This window comes from Pyrgilauda ruficollis, unplaced genomic scaffold, assembly GCF_017590135.1.
Source record: "Pyrgilauda ruficollis isolate IOZ18807 unplaced genomic scaffold, ASM1759013v1 scaffold48, whole genome shotgun sequence".
Lineage (NCBI taxonomy): Eukaryota > Metazoa > Chordata > Aves > Passeriformes > Passeridae > Pyrgilauda > Pyrgilauda ruficollis.
This window is the reverse complement of record NW_024526377.1, coordinates 5,717,715-5,732,506: the sequence shown is the minus strand read 5'-3', so window position 1 is coordinate 5,732,506 and position 14,792 is coordinate 5,717,715. Positions and strand designations below refer to the sequence as shown.

The 14,792-nt window shown below is 38.8% G+C and overlaps 1 protein-coding gene across 2 annotated transcripts in view; it reads left to right on the top strand.

Moving 5' to 3' along the window:
• Nucleotides 1-214: 214 nt before the first annotated feature.
• The window catches only part of ZFAT (zinc finger and AT-hook domain containing), a 76,147-nt gene continuing 61,569 nt past the window's right edge, over nucleotides 215-14,792 (top strand). Inside the window, exons 1-2 of one of the 2 annotated variants that reach the window (XM_041479410.1) lie at nucleotides 215-322; nucleotides 10,191-10,361. In XM_041479410.1, the coding sequence (XP_041335344.1) occupies nucleotides 304-322; nucleotides 10,191-10,361 (190 nt within the window). In that variant the 5' untranslated portion in view covers nucleotides 215-303. Of the gene's footprint in view, nucleotides 323-367; nucleotides 946-10,190; nucleotides 10,362-14,792 lie in introns of those variants that run through there. The other variant, XM_041479411.1, reaches the window with a different exon arrangement.

Genomic DNA, 14,792 nt, shown 5'->3' with positions numbered 1-14,792 from the left:
TATGTGCTAAGGTACCAGGCTCATTAAAACACATTTTACCCACAGGTGAATTAAAACACCTTCGGCATCCTGAGGCTGTGTCAGCCTGAGTTATGCAGCCCCGGCCTTCGGAGGTCCTGGGGCGGGCGGCGGGTGCTCAGAGGGGCACAGGGAGATGAGGGCGGGGTGTCCCGGCTGTCCTGGGTGTCTCCTGTCACGGTGTCCCCCAGTTTTTTTTTTTTTTTCTTCCTTTTTCCCTCGCTCTGTTTTCCAAGCGGGCCGCGCTCGGCCCCCGGAGCGCTGTCCCGCTGGGCCCCCGCGGCGATGGAGGCGGCGGCTGCAGGTGAGCGGGGCCGGGCGGGCGGGGGAGCGCGCACGGATCCCCGCGCGGCGGGCGGAGTGAAGTAGTTCCGGCGGAGCTGTGCAAACGCTCCTTCCGCACGACAAGTAGTTCCCTCGGTGGCGGCCGTCCCAGCGCCCATCGCCCCGCGCTGCCTGGCGGCCTGGGGGGCTGTGGGGAAGCCGCAGGAGGGCTCGGGCAGCCCGAGCCTGGGAGTCCTGCTGTGCCCCGCTGCCCGTCCTGAGTTCACCGCTTAGCAGCGGGTCAGGAGCAGCTGGGAAGGAGCAGCTGCTGGTGCCGAATGGAAGCGTGGAGACCCCACAGCAACCTCAGAGCATGTGAAGGGGCCTGCAGGGAAGGCGGAGAGGGACTCTTCATCAGGGACTGCAGTGATAGGACAGGGAGTAATGGGTACGAACTGCAAGAGGGGAATTTTAGTCTGGATATTAGGAAGAAATTCTTTACTGTGACGGTAGTGAGACACCGGAAGAAGGTGACAAGGAAAGGTGTGGCTGCCCCAAGCCTGGCGGTGTTCAAAGCCAGGCGGGATAAAGCCTTGAGCAACCTGGTGTGAGGCGAAGTGTCCTTGGCCATGGCAGGGAGGTTGGGACTGGATGATCTTTAAGGTGTGTTCAACCCCTTTCCACGCTCTGATTCCATGATTCTGTGCTCACCTGGGTTTGAAACACTCGTGAGCTCCTCTGGCAGCCGCTCTAAATAGTGTTTACAGCTCAAGGTCCCCCAGTCAGCTGCAGAAGGCAGATGTTTAAGATGTGTTAAAGATGTTTCCACTGCGCTGTAATCTCGGGTCTTTGTGTGCCTTGTACTGGCCTGGCTTTCACTGGAGCAGTGAACAAAGTTACTCAGAGGTGGCAGCCCTGGGAGTGCTGTGGATGTGCCTTCTGCCTTTCACAATCCCTATGGGCTGTTGCACTACGAGTTTGTGAAGTGATGTCGCAATAATTTAATGCCTGTTAATTACCCTGTATACTCAAGTTTGGCTTCTGGTTGTCATTCCACAAGTTGAGTTCTTAATTTTTAGAATCCTGAGTTATTTCTACCTGGCCTGTGAATTGTTGGATATTTTACAGCTCAAACCACCACTAAGGGGTAGCAGTCATACTCTCAAAATTCAGAAAGTTCAACTGCAACATGAAGAAGAACCTCTTTATGTTGAGGATGGTGCTGGAACAGGTTGCCCAGGGAAGTTGTGGAGTCTCCTTTTCTGGAGACATTCAAAATCCACCTGTATGCATTCCTGTGTCACCTGCTCTACGTGATCCAGCTTTGATGAGGGAAGTTGTGGAGTCTCCTTTTCTGGAGACATTCAAAATCCACCTGTATGCATTCCTGTGTCACCTGCTCTAGGTGATCCAGCTTTGGTGGGAGGGTTGGGCTAGATGATCTCCAGAGGACCCTTCCAACCCCATCTATTCTGTGATTCTGTGAAATAGGATTTCATGCCAAGGAGAATTGCACTATCAGGAGGATAACTGAGTAGCAGAATAGCTGACAGGTGCTGTGGCAATTATGGACTACTGTTAAAACATTTCAGGACTGCTTTCTATCCTGGGATCCAATTTTCAGTGAGAAATAATTCTCTTACTAATTAGTGCTACTAATAAATTCAATTTATTCAAGCACATTTGTCTTAATAAAAAGTGTTCTGAGTGTGGTTGAACCCAGAGCTGTCGTGAGTGTTGAGTAGTTTTTGATTTTGCTGCTGCTGAGGTGTATCTGACCTCAGATGCTTTTCCATTATGGCTGCTTCCAAAAATCTGGTTCAGAGTGTTTCATATGGTGCATCCTGAAGTTGCTGACTGATCACGTAGTTTGTGCTTCTGCTTTGAGGGGATCTGGGTGATTTTGGTGTCGGGTAGTGCACCTTACACATTTTGATATTGTGCATTAGTGTATTTCAGTGGAACCTTAAGCAGTGTTGTGTTTAGCCACATGAGGGAGATCTTAGAACATGAAAATAAAAATGTCTTGCTATAAACGTATCTACTGTGGCTTTTTTTTTCCTTAATGATGAAAAGCTATCCTGTTTCTGTGTTTGGTAAAGTGATTATTCTAAACTGAAAATAATTTCCTAGTTATTTGAATATCCTGTTAAATCCATGTTATATCCAAGTTATGAATTTTATATATTTTAGCCAACAGAAATATGTGGAGACAGTTGCCTTCTTTAAAAGAGCTTTATTTAACTTTTTTTCTAGGAGCATTTGTGAAGATGGTGTGTGTAAAACAGAAAAAAATACATGTGCTTTTATTTGCCATCTTCAGTTAAACTCCAGGAGTTTCAAATGCAAGTTTCTTTTCACAAATACAGTATCAGACTGGTTAAATACAATGTGTTTGGTTTAGGTGAGAGTGCCCGAGGTGGCCTGGGTGAAACCTGGGGAGCTCAGCAGGGCCAAGTTCCAGGTCCTGCACCGGGGCTGGGGCAATCCCAAGCACAAACCCAGACTGGGCAGGGGAGGGATGGAGCAGCCCTGGGGAGGACTTGGGGTGCTGGTGGGTGAGAGGCTGGACATGACCCAGCAACGTGCTCTGGCAGCCCAGAAACCAAACATGTCCTGGGCTGGTGAGGGAGGGGATTCTGCCTGGCTGCTCTGCCCTGGTGAGACCCCACCTGCAGGGCTGTGCCCACCTCTGGGACCCCAGGCAGGGGAAGGAAGCTCTTTGAATGCTGGAACAACTGAGCTACATTAAAGCCTACATTATGCAGTGTTCTTTTTGTGATGTGCAAAATATGATGTCAGAAAGTACTGAATTATTTGGATCTTAATTTTGTTTCACTCCTGACATTTCATGTGCCTAACAGCACGCAATGGATGTTTAAACAGAGAAGAGTAAGAACAGGGCAGGCACACGGTGATACTCGTCCAGAATATGGACTTAGACCTTCTTATGGGCTGTGCTGAGCCCCAGCCAGTCTCTGTCAGCCTGGTGCTTCCTGGTCAGCTTCTAAGACTTCTGGACACCAAGTGGATGTGTGCCCACCTTGGAGCTGCAGCAGCAGGGAGAGATGAGCTGCAAGGCAGGCAGCTTTTTTCTTATTTTACACTTTGCCTTCTCTCCAGTCTTCAGTTACATCCTTCCAGGCCAAAAAAAAAAAAAAAAAAAAAAAAATCTGATTTATTTAACTGCTCATGTATGGAACCATGCTGTGTTTGTTCTTGTTCATCCTTATTTCTGTACCTTTTAAGGATATTGATTATTATTATTTCAGCAGAGGAACAATATCCAAGGATGTAAGCCCAATATAGACCTTTTCTATTTTTTAATAGGCCTTTGTATTATACGGCCATCTCTTTTTTAGGTCTGTCTGTTTTAGCTCTAAGGTTTTGTTTCTGAGGAGTGCAGTTATTAGCCTTGTCTTTAAAGTGTTTGCTGTAATTGAGAGATCTTTCACAGGAAACCTCTCCAAACCATTAAAAAATGACAGCAAATTAAAAAACTTATTTTTCTATGGACTCACCTTCTTTTGAAGGGTCTTGTCCCTATACAGATTGCTTTTTATTGCACAGACTCTTGGGCAGGCCTGTTACTGTTGAGATGTTTTTAAAATGTTGCTGCATTCTGCTTTTTATTTTTAAGTTGCTAAAATTACCCTTAATGACATGCCTCACTAGTTTTTGGGTTTTTTTTACCTTAAACTGGACACGATTTAAATCTTCTTTTGCTTTCCTCATTTTATGAAACTCCCATGAAGATGTTTTCTTCTACTGAAAGTTCATTTCACTGCTATTTAGCTGTGCTAGATTTTTCCTTCCCATTTCTAAAACCTTCTTTGATGATTAGCATCAAATATGATGCTTTTAAATAGCCTTCATGCTGCTTTCAAGGATTTAACTTGTCTTGGAACATTTTAGTCCTTTTTGTGGTTTGTTTTGTTAAAGATGCTTTTTATCTTTATATAGTTTGCATTGTTGAAGTGAAGCATAAACATTTGGTTCTTTATCACTCTTTTAAGAGGGCTTTTGAGTAGTACTTTAATCATGGTTATAGAGTAACTCTCAAATAATGTCACTTTGAAAAGGGTCCTGTGTTTTACTTCTGATAAAGTCAAGAACTGTTTCTCCTCAAGTGGTTTCCCTGTCTGCTTGCTGGGTGAAACAGTCATTAATGGTGTCCAAACATTTAATCTTGGCATCCTGTCCTGACCTGACATTTAGCCACTCTGCATAAGGCTAATTAAAGCCTACAATATATTGTTTCTGGCTTTGTAACCTCTTTTATCCCCTCCAGTGTGCCACAGTCATTGGTACCCCTGTGGTCAAGGTTGTTGTTTTTGTGTAGTCCTTACACTGTATTTAAATTCCTCAGGAATTTTGCTACTTGTTAAAATAGCCTGTTAATCAGATTTGACCCTAAGCTGCTTCTAAAAGGCCTTATTTTTAAAAATAATGCATCCTACTTTGTCCTCAATATTTTGGTAATGGTAGTAACCCACTGGCATTACAACAATGAGTATCAGAAACTTGTTTGAGTGCATGAATGTCAGTAATCCTTGTTTGCAGCCAGTTAGGTTTATTTATTACAAAGCAACTACAAAAACAAACCTAAGACATTGTTTTGTTATTTTCTGTAAAAAAGTACTAATTTCTATGTTGTCCTTCATTTGTAAGTAGTCTCTAATTTTTACTGCTGCAAACTAAATCACCTTCATCTTTGTAGTCTTTTGCACCTGTTACTTACCCTTCAGTCTTAATTTAAAACCATTTTCATACTTCCTTAAATTTTTGCTTGGATACACCTGATGCTCCTCCATTTTTATTTCTCAACTTTGAATTTTCTCTTAGTTAGATACAAAGCTGCCAGCTTAGTTCTGCTCACAATGGAACCATGTTGAATTCATACCCCAGGCACCTTGACTAGTGTGCTTTTGTTTTTCAGTCCTAGTATATTTGTACTATATAGATCACAGAATTACAGAATGGTTTGGGTTGGAAGGGACCTTAAACATCACTCAAGTCCTCCACCGTGCCATGGCCAGGGACACCTTCCACTAGACCAAATTGCTCAGGGTCCCGTCCAGCCTGGCCTTGCACACTTCCAGGGATCAGGCATCCACAGCTTCTCTGGGCAACCTGTGCCAGTGCCTCACCACACTCACAGGAATGGTGGAGATGTTAAAATATATTATTTCTTAATCATAAACATTCACAAGCTTCAGTGTAATTTAGTCTTGTTTGCAGTATCTGAGAGCCTCTACAGTTGTAGGTTATTGAGTAAACCTCATTTACAGCCTGGCTAGGAAATATGGTGAATGTGAATGACTAGGTTTTCCTAAAACCGTATTAAATGAGATTGATTTTAGCCATCATTTTTTAGTGTTTGCAGGAATGCATCCTGTACTGACATTGCTGTAGCAGTCTTCCTTAATGTTAAAATAAAGTTTGTGGCACTTAACTAATGATAATTAAATTGCCCTGATTTTAGTTAGCAGCTGAGAGCGAGAACAGTCATAGTCAGGGGCTCCTCTTGTTTGATCGGATGCTTTCTGCATGGCTGGTTTTGTCTCACCAGTCATTTTGTGCTGGTGAAGTAAAAAACTCTTGCTTACTGTTTAGAATTGCCCAAATTCAGATTAAGGAAGCCCTAAAATAGCTTTTGATTCTCCAGCTGACACTTCTAGTATGGTTGATTTGTTAGTTTTGAGCACAGGGTTTGTGTGGTGTGGCTCTTCTAATGGTAGAAAATAGTTTGTTTTATAGACTTTATATATTCTTTTTTCTTTAACATTTACCAAGGACAATGCTTTTGATTCAGAGATGTGCTGTAATACTGGGTATTAATTTCTTGATGAATCAAATTAGAGAAAATAGCCAGAAACCAGCACTGATTTCTGTAGTTTTTTCTTTAAGAAATAAAATTAGTTCATACCAGCATCTTTGTGATAATAATGATTAAAATATTACGTGGTCTATAGAAAGTATATTTTAAGTAAAACAACAACAGTAGCAAAAGAAACCCTACAAAAAGATCACAAAACCAACAAACAAGTATCCTGGAGGTGAAGCAATAAAAATCAGAGATACAGTGTAACATGTTTGTGAAAATTTTGGATGTTTGAAATGGCTTTGAAAATGAAAAGCCTCTAACATGCTCAGAGGAGTAAGATCTGATAAGTAAAATATTTTTGAAGTATTTGACTGTAGTACAGGATATCATAATTTCTTCTCCTGTATTTGCCCATACTTTTTGTTCAGTTGAAATGTTTTATTACTAAGAAATAGTGTTGCTTGTCTTAAACAAAAGTTATTGGCTTTTTACATTTCATTGCTTCACATTTCATTGCTTCTACCTAAATAGAAAAAGTCTTGTTTATTGTTCTTAGGCACTTAATGTCTTGCATGCTCAACATTTGTGTGCAAAAAGTTCTTTTACAAAACAAATAATTTGATTGGAGTAGCTGTGCCCACTTTTCCCACTTTTTATTGTACTTGATATCTGTACAGAAACAGCAGAAAGAGGGAAAAAAAACCCAAACAAAAAGCCCAACAAGATGAAGTCTTAGCCTGTTTAATATGATTTTTAATTGCAAAAATTTCCTGTTAAGAATTTGATGGTGATGCGGCAACAAAGTTTGTTTCAGCTCTGTAGTAAGTTTAGAAAGAAATAAGTAATTATTCATATTTAGAACTTGCTGTGTATTTTAGGGAGGTTGACCAGATGCAAAATTATTGATCCTATCAACTTTTTACACAGGCCAACAAATACCCAGTGATTTTTTATTTTTTGTATTTAATTGTGGAATTCTAATTCCTTTTAACAGCTCCTGAACTTTAAAGGCACTTAAAGAAGTTGTTAACTCTTGCCTGCTTTGAAATGAAAGGTGAAAAGTTTTGGATCCATTAGGATAATTTAGGGTACATAAATACAGATTCATCCTTGCCCTGTGTGTCTTGTAAAAGTAGTTATTAATATGCAATGCTGAGACTTCTTTTTATGCAAAATTAAATTTTTTGGTTAGGTAAAATTCATTTTGCACTAGCTTTTGTCATGCACTGGTTAAAAGTACATATGACAATAATATATTCCTTGATTCCCTTAAGTACTGTTAATTTCAATGATCTTTCCAAGATAAGTGCTTCTTTCTTGCCCCTTTCCCCTTCCCCACTCCAGCTTTAAAGCAAAATAGGGCAGATATTGTTTTATGCTTTGTGAAGGGGATTGGGAATCAGGGAATCTGCTCCCTAGTCTGCATCTTGCTCTTTGTTTTTAGTAATCCATTTTTTAAACTCCCTTTGCTGTAGATATGCTTAGTGTGAAGAAAAAAAACCCTACTAATTAAGCAATATGCTGAGGGTTTTGGAAGAATTAGAAAAAAAAGGCTTTGCTTACATTATAGCTCAATTTTCCACATAGTCAGTTAAGGAGAAAATTATTGGTATTATTTATTTCAGTGTATATTTAGCACAGTTTATAGGGGAAACTGAAGATAATGAATTACCACAAACATGTTTAGTGAACAGAATGTCCCAGATTGATTTTGGCTGAATTTCCTGATGTTTGTGTACCTGCATACTTGATTACTGTTCTTTTCTTTCTCTGCGTATTTAATTGCTGCCTAATTAATTGCTCAGTTGATTTCCTACATAATTAATTATTCACTAATTAGTCATTGATTCCATGCATAGTTAATTAACTTACTCCTTATTTGATTTTTGTACTTAATTGACTATAATTCATTGCTTTATCGCTACACTGCCTAATTAGCAACTGCATAATCAATTATTGTTTGCTTATTCCATACTTGCTTAGTCTGGTGATCAGCAGAGTTTATCCTCTGCTCTCTGACCTCCTTTTGCAGACATTCTTCCTAAAATAATTATTTCTTTACTCTGGTTTCCATCTCACCTCTGAGTGAAGCTCGTGCATCTTCTGTGTGTTCTCCTGGTGCTTCCTGCACCTTGAGTGCACTCACTGTGCTCTGCCGCCTGGGCTGTGCGCTCCTGGCTTTGGCTGGCCTTGCTAATCAAACGCCTTAAACACCCACAGAGGCTTCTGGGCACCCTCGTTGCTCTTCTGCCCCTCCCCAAGTCCTCACTGGGAGGAGTGAGAGATAAAGTGGTGTGTGAGTACTGACTGCAGCTGTTGAACGGAGAGACAAGAGACAAAACACTGAGCCTAAACTTCTAGGGAAAACAGCCAGCAGGTGAGGAAGCAGAAACAGTGACAAATAAAACCTGAAAACAGAAATGTCAGATAAATCGTGGAATTTGAATTGGTTAAATGTTTAGATAAATGTTCATAGGTTTTATTTTGCATTTGCATTTAAAGAGAAGAGTTGTTATCTGCTGGGTCAGTAACAGGCTTCATGCCCTTTAAAAAAAAAACAACAAACCAACAACAAAACAATAATGCTAATTAGGGCAGAACTAGTTCAAAGGAACATTTCAACATACTACAATCAAAACAGAAATATCTGTGTGCTCAAGACAGCAGAAGGCCTGAGAAGGAGCCCAGCTGAGCTCCCAAGAGCACGTTGATTGTACCATACACTTACATAGCTGCTTGTGTGTAATAACAGGATATTTTGAGGAACAGGAGCAGTATTGGAGTTGTTTTTTCAGAGATGTTTTGGAAGAGATGAAGGCACAGCCTGCCTGTTAGTTTTGAGCTGTGCTTTTGTTATGTTTCAAAGGCAAATACCTGTAAAAGGGACACCTCTGCTGTTCTTAACTTTCAGGACACCTTAAATATAGATTTTTTTGTTTTAGTGGGGTGAATTATATAATTAGTGTGTCATGAAAGAGGTAGAATAAGGTTCAACTGGGGAGTGCTTAGGTTTGTTTTAAAAATAGGTCCCAAAATACATCTTCCCTGTTCTCTTACCACCAGATTCATCCCAAAATTCACAAACTATCACTTTATTTCTGTAGTTACTCAGTGATCTCTGGTTTGACTTGTACCTCAAAAGTGCTGCTTGTTCCAGTTTGGTTTCAGTGGGTTTATGTTCCTAATTTTCCATAGGGAGGTGGAGGGAGAGTAGCAATTGAAACCAGTCTCTGGACCAGAGCTTCATACATGTAGCTGGAGAACAAGTGTGCTGTTAAAGTTGGTTCTTGGTTGTTTTTTTTCTTTCATTGGAACCTGAAGGGAGTAGGGACTCTTCAAAAATCAACCATTAAACCAAAAGACAGCAGTGTTAGAAAAGAGAAGTCCTCTGAATTTCTCTGGCTAAAATCTCTGTCTTTTTAAAATCTGGGATTATATTAATCCTTCTTTATTGTTATTTACTTTCTTGACACTTTGCTTTCACATCATATTTCAAGTACCTGTGAATTAAAAAAAAAACCATAAAGCTTTGCCTAAAACGTTGTGTCAAATTTCTGTTTAAAGCATTGACCAGGGGGTGTTTTAATGACATTCTTCATTTGCTCCTGCTGCTTTGAAAGGTTTTAGTTTGTTTTTGTTTGTTTTTCTTAAATCAACAGGAATTTTTCATGGAACTTGATGAGGATGTCATGTCATACATATAATTTTACATATGTTTGAAAATATATAAAATTATAATGATGTTTCAGGTTGGAAGGGGAAAAAGGTCTTCAATTGTTTTTCTTCCTTTTGTGTCATGTTAAAACATTTCTAAGCTTTTAGCCAGAAGAAATTTTTTGCCCTGTGAGGATCTAGCTAGGAGTTTACCCAGTTTTTAAATTAATTCATTTGGGGATATATTATGGACATGTTCATTTAGTGGTAAAACTTTCATAATTTCACCTCATTGCTGCCTGTTATGTGTCTTAAGTAACTATTATAGTTACTATGTTGATTGAACTGAAATCCCAGTAACTCATGGTAACATAAATAAGTTACATTTGAAAATGCTAATTCCTTGTTTTTAAACTTGTTTTTTCAGAGCTCAATTCCATCTTCATGTGTAAGCTTTGTAACTTATTTTCACCAAATAAGTCCGAGCTGTTGTCTCATGTCTCCGAGAAACACACAGAAGAAGGGACTGGTGTGGATGACATCATTATTCCTCTCCAACCTCTAACAGTACCCACAAACACAAGCAAAGATGGAGAAGGTACATTCAGAAATTGAGAGAAATGTAATTTTCAGTGTTACATATTTTTTTAATAAAACCTCTGGTTTGATGACTCTTCATTGTGTATAGAATGGTTTCCATAGTTGGTTTTTATAATAAGCACTGTGCAACTGTCACCCCAAATTTCATTCAGCACAGAATAGGTCTCATGGCAGATACAGATAAACTCAACGTGTCTTAGGGAATGATGGCATTGGTTCATTAATTTTCAATGTCAACTATAGCAAAGTTTGCTTCCTACAGCTTTAATCTGAGCTCTGTAGTAGCAGTGGGAAGATTGTCTAGCAGCAGTGAACAGCAATCAGGACACATGGATGAAGGTGTGTCTTGAGGCTTAGGTGTCCTTTTTGAGTTGTCTAACTTGTTTGTTGTGATTCAGGTGATGTTAATCGTTCTATTCCAAAAAGGAAGTGGCACAATTAATAATTTATAACTGTGTTTTGATAGAGATGCTGGTAAATAAAGCAATCAGAGGTTGAATTAGTCACACATAAAAGTTTTATTGTGCAATGGAAGAAGTTACATTCATTCCATTCCATTTTTAACTGATCGTAATTTCCATCCTTTGGAATATTAGCAATGGGTACAAAATAATTCAGACTTTTTATCTTCTTTTATATCCTTACTGAGTAATAGATTTATATTGCTAGCAAACCTATTATTTAACACAAATACTAGGATTTTTCAGTCATTATAATTTCTGGATTTTAAAACCTATGTACTTATAAATCAACCACCCTCTAATACCATACGTTCAAGAATTTTTTTGTTGTTAACATATGTATGTGATGTTTCTTTGCTTATTTACCAGCAGTTATATTAACTTCATCAGTGTAAGAAGATATTTCTAATAATGGTCACTGAGTATTTCACTAGAGCTGCTGCCTCCTCAGGTGGCTGGTGAGGAAAAATATAACCAGAGTATTATTTCAAATGCCCAAAATTACCAGTGTATCAGAAGATGATGAATAAATTTCAAATCAGTTTTCAAAATGTCATTCTAACTTTATTTTTGTAGCACAGAATTAATTCCTTGGGCATGCAGAATCCATTTTCCTTTCTCAAGTCTTTGTTTCCTGTTATCCCTCCACTATGTATGTTTCTGAGCACAGTGAGACTGGTACCTTGTAACATATTCTTATTAATTTTAGTAAAAAGGCTCTTCTGTAAACTTCTCTTTGCATTTTTGTCAGGAGTATCTGCACTTTCCTGAATTGTATGTGTTCAGCATGCATTGTACATTTATGAGGATAGTTTGTAATTACCATTATGATCTGCAGCAACAGAAATTAGACATAATTAGCTTTTAAGAAAAGAACTCTGCAAATCTTATGTAAAATACAACATTCTTAAGTTACATATTCATACTTTACCTTTCTTAGTCTTGGTGAGTAGCTTTATTCATCTGATGGGCTCATATGGTGCCACCTTTTTCAGGTTATGTAGCCCAACTCTTTGCCATCTGCTGTCAGTAAGAATGTCAAGGTAAATTACTTTTCCATAGTTTTCAAGTCATGTTCTAGGCATTCTTTAGCATTTCTCCTTTCCCATCAGACACATTGATTGGAGAAGAGAGTTCTGAAGTCCCATTGAAATATTTTGTGTTTTACTTAAAAAAATACAGTATTCTACAGTTGAACATAGGATTTAGAAAGAGTTCTTCTTTCAAAGCATCAATTATTCCCTCCTGCTCTGGAATCTGCAGCAAATAAAACTTAGAAAGTTTGTAGTATACAATTATTTCTCAATAAAACAGTCTTTGTAGTAACTCATTATTGTCACTGAAAGGAGAAGTAATTGGTGAATGACAGTCTTAGAAATTACAACTTTTAGTACTTGGTGACTAATAGATGAACATCTTTTTGTCCTTTGAAAGTGTAATTTCTTGTCCAATTATTGGTAAATACTGTAGCTACCCCACAATTGGCATAGAAGAGCAAATGCTGAGTTGCTAATTGAGCTCTTTGTTCTGCCTGAGTAATGAATTAATGATTTTATAAGTACTGGGGACAAGTAAAGTGCTAGGCATATGTGTTTATTACTCTGGTGTTATTTTATTTACAGTGCTCTCTGCTGAATTTTGTTTTGTCACACCACTTTCCCGTCATTAAGCCATGATCTGTTTAGAGTTGATTTGTTCTAAATATTTTGGCACAATGATGTTAAAATTTTTTTATCAAGTGGGACCAAGGATACCAGGGAGATGTTGCTCTTATACATCTATGCACAGGTCCCATTTTGTCCAGCCCTGGAATGTGGCATCTTTGTTTTGGGAAATGACAGGTATTTATTTACCTGGTAGCTGTAGTCATTCATACTCCAGTTTAGCCTAGGGCTTTTTGTAATTCTTCACAATGATCTCCATTTCCATCACAGTTCTTGTCAAAACTCAGCTTTCTTTTGCTTCTGCTTAGTCAGACTGGTGAGGATTTGTGGGACAGCATCTATTCATACTGTTATTACCTGATGGGATGTTGTTTAGCTTGGGCTGTATCTGGATTATGGAATGTATGTCTCTGTTACGAAACCTCAAAGAAAGTTACAGGCTGAGTATCATCATTTCCTCCAGGGAGTGCAGCATTAAGGGCACGTAGAACCACAGTGGGTGCATCAGCCTCATCCTTGCCTCACCACAGGGTGCAGCCAGAGCTGCATTCACACCTGGGGGACAGGAGGTGTTGCAGGTGATACAAACACAGAACTCTAATAAAATAAGGCTGGGGGTGAGATTTATATGGGTGCATTTCTGTGACACTGTGTGCAAAAGAGTCTGAATATGGCCATGTGTTGTTGTAACTGATGAAGTGTAAGATTTTTATGCTGACATTTGAGGAAGGATTCATGTTGCATAATGCCTGTTAAAATATGGTCAGAAGGTTTAAGTGACGTTTCAACAAGCATTTTGTGACTTCTGACAAACTTTTTGTATTAAATAGGTTTATTTGGACAAGCTTATGTGAACAATTCCTATGAAGGAACAGTATAAAAATAGACACGCAGTTTATTTCATTACTCTCTTTTTAAAGTGTCTTTTTAATGCCTTTGAGTACATAATTATACAGCATAGCACATAATGTCTTCCCTGGATATTGCCCTTCCTCATCCAATAGCAGTGAGCGTAAAGATTGGTTCCAGTCAGTCTATAATGAGTGCAAAATCCCCAGAAACAGCTAAGTTGTTCTTGAGGGAACAGGATCTTAATTCAAAATCTTTTTAATGACCAGTTTAAAACTTCTATTTATGACTAAGCATCCTTGAAATAAATGTTGGGGGGGTTTATTATTTATTTAATATACTACTTTATTTTTAGCAGTTAAATAGATTCTTTTTTCTAACAAGCAATATTTTATTAACTTGGTTATGTACTGGCAGATGAATGACAATGTTCTGCTATTAAATTAATGTGTGCTGTTGATCTTATGTGGTTTGAGCTGGAATTTGTATACTGCAATGTGAAGAGCTCACTGGGGGCAAGCTGGGTAGAGAGACAGCTGGAATTTGTGGTTATGTGCATCATTAAAAAATTAGTTCTGACATGATTAACTCAAAGTAGCTTGAGATAAGTTCTGTTTTGGAAAAAGGAAACCAAGGAGCAAGGAAAAGAAATGGCTGTGATAAACCTCAGAAGTTCTGGTGATGTTTCAGTTGCTCACATGAGCCCTCCTGTTCCTGTGTTGTTGCTGCCTCCCTCTTGCCACCGAACCTTTTACCTGGTAGAGAACTGACGTAATTCTTCTGCTGCTGGACACATTTACAAACATTTCTAATATTTTCACGTTCTTTGTTTATTTGCCACATCATTAGTAATCACAGTGATGAGAACTGCAATTTTGTAAGCCATAGCAGAGAGTCTCTCACCAGCCATCTAAAGGAGCATTTTCATATTTCTACTTGCATGCAAGATTTTGTTTCAACTTCTATCTTAATGTGAAAGTGCTGTTCTGTTTTTCATTAAATTTTCACTAAAACAGTCAGGAAGAGGCATCTCTTTGACCTGGTTTTTCTTAATTTCTTTTTGTTAGGAAACCTGATGATTGCATTGTAAAGGAATGAAAAGAATGTAATACACAGAGAATATGGTGGTTGTATTCTTCCAAGCCTTGGATTTAACTATTTTGTAGTAGTCTGACCAGCATCCACATGGGTATTCCTCATGTTGGCCAGTTAGCAAACTGTGGCCTTTTGATGGGTTGATGATCATTGTTCGTTGATCTTTGATCATTGTTGTTGGGTTTGTTTTAATTGTTTGTTAATTTCTTCAATTTAAATACTGATGGCTGTGTTGGATGGATATGAAAATAACATGAATGGTAACAAAGAGAAGTTTTGAGAGCACTGAAATCACCCCTTCTTTTTTGGCTGAAGTTGACAAAACTACTTTTCTTAGAGTAGCATGAAAGTACAGGACAC